This window comes from Microchirus variegatus (genome assembly GCF_963457635.1).
Source record: "Microchirus variegatus genome assembly, chromosome: 4".
Taxonomy (NCBI): Eukaryota; Metazoa; Chordata; class Actinopteri; order Pleuronectiformes; family Soleidae; genus Microchirus; species Microchirus variegatus.
In genome coordinates, this window is record NC_139805.1 from 6,217,856 (window position 1) to 6,223,855 (window position 6,000).

Here is a 6,000-nt window from a genome sequence, read left to right on the forward strand (position 1 = left end):
ATTTAACGAGATCAAGACGTCAAAAGCTACAGTGCGTTACTTTGGGTACTTTACGAGTCATCTTTTTTTTTTTTTAATTTTGGTCGACATAGTATAGTATGACGTTTTTGTAAAATGTTGGACCAAAAATTTAAAAAATAAAATAAAATCGAAAAAGTTTTCCAGCCCTTTCTGCTCTGGGGCTCCACCTGCAGACATTTTATGGTACTGCAACCAGTGGTTCTTTGTAGATGCCATTCATGAAGTAGATATTTGTAATTGTGTTGATTTATAAAGTGGAAATGCTGGTCCTCAGTATGCAGCAAGTACAAGAATGTGTGTGTGTGTGTGTGTGTGTGGATACAGCAGCAGGTCAGGGGCAAGGGTGATAAGCATTTTCCCAATCCAACTGCTGAATGATTATGTTTTTGGAGAAGCAGAATTCACCTTTGAATCTTTTCCATTTTCACGTTTTTGAGTCACACCAACCAGTTTGGAGTCGTCTCGCACAACCGGCGCAATATTGCCGTTGCCTCTGTTGGGCTTGATATAAAACTAATCACTTCCTGTGTGCAGTCGCCAAGACTAAACGCCGCTATGCTGAGAAACAAAGACTAGAAAAGCTGAAATGAAGAAAATGTGTGAACTCGTTTGAATAATGTAATAAACTTGATTATTTGCAAAACATGGTATATTTGTGAAATGCTTACAGATCTTCCTCCATTAAAATATTTATTCTTGCTTTTATTTGTCTCTTTCTTTTAATACCTCACTGAAAACAAAGCTATAAAATGCTCCATTCAACAAGAAGACTGACGGAAACTCAAAAACTGTATAATGCTTCAATACTCCATTGTAATGACAGAAAACATAGAGGGAAGCCGATTTCACAGATAATACATATTACAAGAAACGGTACAGAATCTCAAGAGAAGTGAGATAAGACACGTGTACAAATCAAAGACCATCTCTTACTCCCTTACTGACTCTACACAGACCCTGAATGTTATTTAGCTGCCCCACAGTGTGCAGCAGAATCCACCATTCATAGCATGCAGGGAGGGAATTCTAGTGTAGTTTAAGGGCACCATCTAGTGCCCATGAGCTGGAAGTACAAGCCTTTTTTTTATTATTAAAGTAATGGCTGAAAAAAAGGGTAAAATAAATAATGAGTTACATTAATAATGGACGAATTCCATTTAGCTGCTTTGGTTTCAGGGTCTTGAGAATGTTATTGGTAACAAATGCAATTTCCTACTGTGACAAGTTTATTTTTTTCCACTTTTAGTTATTTCAACGTATTTCATGTCATTTAAAACATATTCATTGTAAAAACAAAAACGTATTTTTCAAAAGAAAAACTGTCAAAGTTCAGCGTAAATAGAGGTTTAGCAAAATACAAGACAAATTACACAAAACACAAATCAAACCAACACAGCATTTTGTCGTTTTTTTTGATCGTAGAAAGAGACCAAAGCAACAGATCACACCTAATGTTTAATATATCACAGCAGAAAGTTTTGCGTTTTACTTTAGACTTTCCTTTTTTTTTTATTATTATTGGTTATATGCTAATCCACATGGAGGGATAATGGGGCAAGAGAAATCAGACAGAATAATATAACAGGTCTCATTTTACCCAGTTGTCTAAACTACATATTCTAAATGTAAAGCAAATGTGATGCCAATCTAGGCACAATATGAACCTGTAACCCTCATCTCAGTGTCTGTGGAAGAGAGCTGGTGAGTCCACAATAACAAAATTATAAAATGACAACCCAGACTGTAAAACACTATCTTTCTCTTTATCCTTTGGAAAATCATTGTCAAGGAGTTGCCAGAATACAAGATCTTAGGTTGAAATCTCATCAGTAAGACTGAACTTTGCCTGAAAACCTGCTGATGTAAAGCTTTTCATTCACATGTGCCGACAGTCGTTTGAAAACACTAGGATTTTGCAAATTACAGTACATCAACACTAAAGTGTAAGGTGAAATGGTCACTGCCTTCCTAACCACTGCAGATGTTGGTGAATGATCACTGCAAAGCTTAAATGTTTAAATTAGAAGCCGTGCCCTGTTGGCAGACAGTTCGGGTCTCACTCTATCTTTTGCCTGAGGATCCTTTTCTCCTCCTCAACAAAGTTCTTGTCAGAAGTGGCTTGTCCCATTTCTCTCTTCCTCTTCTCCTTCTGCCTGAAGGTCTCCACTCGACGCTTCTTGGAGGTGGGAGAGAGCTGCTCTGATTCCCCATCTAAATCACCAGAGATTAGTGGTTGGAGGATTGGGCGTGAGGGAGAATAGAAAATAATTAGCTCCGAATTACTAGACATCCCAGCATTTAAACACATAAACACAAGAGATAATAGCGACAGAGCCAATGCAAGTCTTGTTTTTTGTATTTCTCTTATTATAATTGTAAGCCCACACATAACAATTTTCATAATCAATCAAGTTTGGTCCATAACATGTCAGAAAATGTTGATCAGTGTTTACCAAACCTGGAAATCGTGATTATTATTATTAATATAAGTGTTCATTACAGTTCTAGAGCGCTTTTCTAGACACCCAAAGCGTGTACAAATGACCCATCATTCATTAACACATTCTCACTGGTGGTGGTAAGCTATGTCTGTAGCCACAGCTGCTCTGGAGCAGACGGACGAAGCGTGGCTGCCAATGTGTGCCAAACGGCCCCTCTGACCACCACCATCATTCTTACACACATACAGTGCTGTGCAAAAACTACATTACTACACTACAAAGTTTCAGGCACCACCAGCTCTGTTGTTTTTTTGTGTCTGTCAAATTCTGTGATCATGTGAATTTGGAATGCAGAGATGCGACTTAAATCTACTCTTATATATTAGCGAGCTGTCAATGAGTTTAACTTGTGCAACATGTGTATGTAATGCTCAGTCATGTCATGAATAAACCTGCCATAATAGAGGTTTTTACAGCAGATATTTCTTGAAATTAAATAGTAGGTCAAACAGGATTTACCAGTAATATTAATTAAGGTTCCACTCCAGTACTAACAGAGCTGTGTTACTGTTCACGTGTAAGGGTAGATCACACTAAATACTTGACACCTGTAGAGGATGAGTTATTTTTACAAACTGCATACATATTTCATGGATGTGTTCCAGTAAAGTGAAATAGAAATAATTATCCTTTATTGTCGTTATAGCATTGCTAAAACAACAAATCTAGGTGGCCTAAGACTACTGCACTGTAATGTACTGTATGTAGAGACAAACAACCATTCATTGCATGTTTATTCAAACGGATGTTCTCAAATGTCTTGATTTGACCAAAAAAATTAGTGGTCAAATCAGTTTTAATAATCAGGGGAGATGGTGGCTCAGTGGGAGAGAGCGACGTCTTTCAACTTGAAGGTGGTGGATTCAATTCCAGGCTGACGTGTCCTTGGGTAAGACACTTAGGGCTAGGGCTGGGCGACATGGCCTCAAATCAATATCACGATATATTGAGCAGCTCACCTCAATAATGATAAATGAAGGAAGTTCGAAGTTGCTAAATGGCGTCATCGCCTAATTTGTATAATTGACCAAGTGTCCGAGTGTCTTAAAGGGACATGATAGCCTGCCTACCTACACACACAGCCAAAAATAACTTTTATTTTGTTTTCTTTTTTTAAATTATTGAATGTATCGATAATGGCAAAATGACGTCGATTATCGTCGTGAATTTCTGTAGCGATAAATATTCGATATATCACCCAACCCCACATTGCTCCTGATGTAGCGTGTGAGTGGGTATGAAAGATGAGTGATAGATGCGCTGCACATGCATGCGCTGTATGAAACTGTAGTGTGTACAGCAGCTTTGAGTGGTCATTGCAATATTATGTGTTCAAGTTATTGCAGATTTGCAATGTTTAATATTGAATTTGCCTGCAATTTTTTCTTTTAAAAGTATTAGTTAACACCTGGTGAAGCCAATGGCAGAGATTAATGATACGAGCATGAGATCGTAAAGCTCCACGCTGTCATTTCCCTGCAGGACTGACCTGAGTCTACGGGTTGCTCCTCTTCAGGTAGGAACATGGCTTTGCCCGTGAAAGGTTGTGGCGCATCTTGTCCGTTGTCCTCATACACGTTGGACCATTTAATAGCCATGTCCATTCCTGGAGGAGGTCCCTTCTTCCTCTCTGGCTCTGCAGCGTAGCTCTCAGGAGGGGGCACTGCATTTGTCTTCCATGGCTTGAACTCTTTGACAGGCTTAATGTAATGGGGGAAAAAAACACAATGGTTAGAGACTATTTCTTACTGACAGAACAACAATCCTGACAGGATCCACTTTCCAATACATAAACGTTGTGCAGTTTGTTCCCCTTGTTGTGAATAAATAGATAACTCTTTTACTTTTAAATACTCACAGATGTTTTGCTGTCTTAAGTTACACAGATATCGAGATCCATTGCTATACGATTGTCTTGCAAAACACTGATTATCACAGAATCAGTGTACCGTGATATTATTGGCATCGTTGGTATCGTGGACCATGTCTCGTGATGTAAACTGTGATTCGCACCCCTAAAACCTAGTAATTCAAACCGCCCTACTGTGTCACACCGGAAACCCTATTGTTGTGTATAGACATGACGAAAGAGTCAACTACGGAGGTGAATTACAGCAATAAATACAGTGTATTTTGATGTACCTCTTCGGGAGCTTTTACAGCCAGACTGTCCCAGTCTATCTGCTTATTCAGCGGGTTGTAGAGGAAAGTGGGCTTGGAAACGGACCTGAAGAGGTCGTCGGGTTTGGGTAACGGAGCCCCGCCGGCCCCTCGTTTGCTCCCGTGTTGAGAAGACTCGCCTTCGCCTCCCGCAGTTGCTGTTCCCGGGTTCTTCTTCCGAGCGTCTCCCTCGTCGTCGTCCGAGTCGCTGCTGTCGCTTAAATCGTCATAGCTGGAGAAAAAACCCATAGAACTCGGCTTCTTTTCTTCGGACATTGTGCCTGCGGTCACTGCGTTAAGACGGAGGCAGCTCCAGTGGAAGTAAAGCCGGTATAGAGATTAAAGGCGAGCTGCTGAATCTGGGTCACTTTAGATGGTGTTGCTACTCGAGACGCTACTCCATTTTGAATGAGCCCCCAAAACAGTCGTAAAGCCGGTAGAAAGTGTCGTTAATTCACTGCGTCGTCTTCTTATTCTTGGGAGTTTGACGGCAGACTACATCCGTGTAGTAGCATCACTGCCATCTTTCGGCGTCAGCTAGTTACTACACTGTCTTGAGAGTTTCTTCCCCTCGGTCTGGTTTCATTGGTGGTTTATCGGCAGAAATTGAATATTCTACTTTTAATTATGTTTGTGTACGTGTATAAAATATTTTTATTTATTTATTATTATTTTTTAAATAAAAGTTGTAGTTTAGAAAAAGCCTTTATTATGTAATTAAGGCAAGCGTTTTTTTGTTGTTTTTTTAAAACCATTTTGTCATGATTCTACACCATCCAAATTGGACAAACCAGCTAGAGCTATGATTTGCAAACTGTTTGTGTACCAATAGTGGTACGCAAGCTTCCTCTGGTGGTACTCAGAAACATTGTTCGACTGTACATACCAGGGTATGACACAAGCCTAGCAAATTAAACAAATAACAAAGAAATTGGCAGATTGTGACTGAGATTTTTTTTTTACTTTGACATCATTATTATGTCAAATAATATGTATGAACTACTGTCGGTCAATGTCGGAGAGGATTTGAATGTAAAATACTTAAAATATACAGCAAGTGCCAAGAATGAGTGTGGTTCACAGTGTGAAAAACATTCATTGACACACACACACACACACACACACACACGCACACACACACACACACACACACACACACACACACACACACACACACACACACACACACACACACACACACACACACACACAACCCCTGCAGTAAAACCAGTCATGTCAGAACTCGCTGCTGATCCTGTGGGCTTCATGTGAGCAAAACAAGCTGTCCACATGAACATGATAATAATAAAAACAAAAA

The 6,000-nt window shown here is 39.6% G+C and overlaps 1 protein-coding gene across 1 annotated transcript; it reads right to left on the reverse strand.

Moving 5' to 3' along the window:
• Positions 1 to 801: 801 nt before the first annotated feature.
• cUnh1orf52 (chromosome Un C1orf52 homolog) lies at positions 802 to 5,072 on the reverse strand. The gene is made up of 3 exons (XM_083888674.1): positions 4,665 to 5,072; positions 4,012 to 4,222; positions 802 to 2,232 (listed from the first exon to the last, which is right to left on the reverse strand). The coding sequence occupies exons 1-3, from the start codon at positions 4,956 to 4,958 to the stop codon at positions 2,078 to 2,080; spliced, it is 660 nt and encodes a 219-aa protein (XP_083744800.1). The 5' UTR covers positions 4,959 to 5,072; the 3' UTR covers positions 802 to 2,077.
• Positions 5,073 to 6,000: the final 928 nt, after the last annotated feature.

Excerpts from the sequence above, each read along its gene's own strand:
- cUnh1orf52 (XM_083888674.1), bottom strand. The coding sequence starts at position 4,958 with ATGTCCGAAGAAAAGAAGCCGAGTTCTATGGGTTTTTTCTCCAGCTAT. Across the intron at positions 4,223-4,664 it reads CTGTAAAAGCTCCCGAAGAG|CCTGTCAAAGAGTTCAAGCC; the intron begins GTACATCAAAAT and ends CATTACATTAAG. Across the intron at positions 2,233-4,011 it reads GGAGCAACCCGTAGACTCAG|ATGGGGAATCAGAGCAGCTC; the intron begins GTCAGTCCTGCA and ends CTGGTGATTTAG.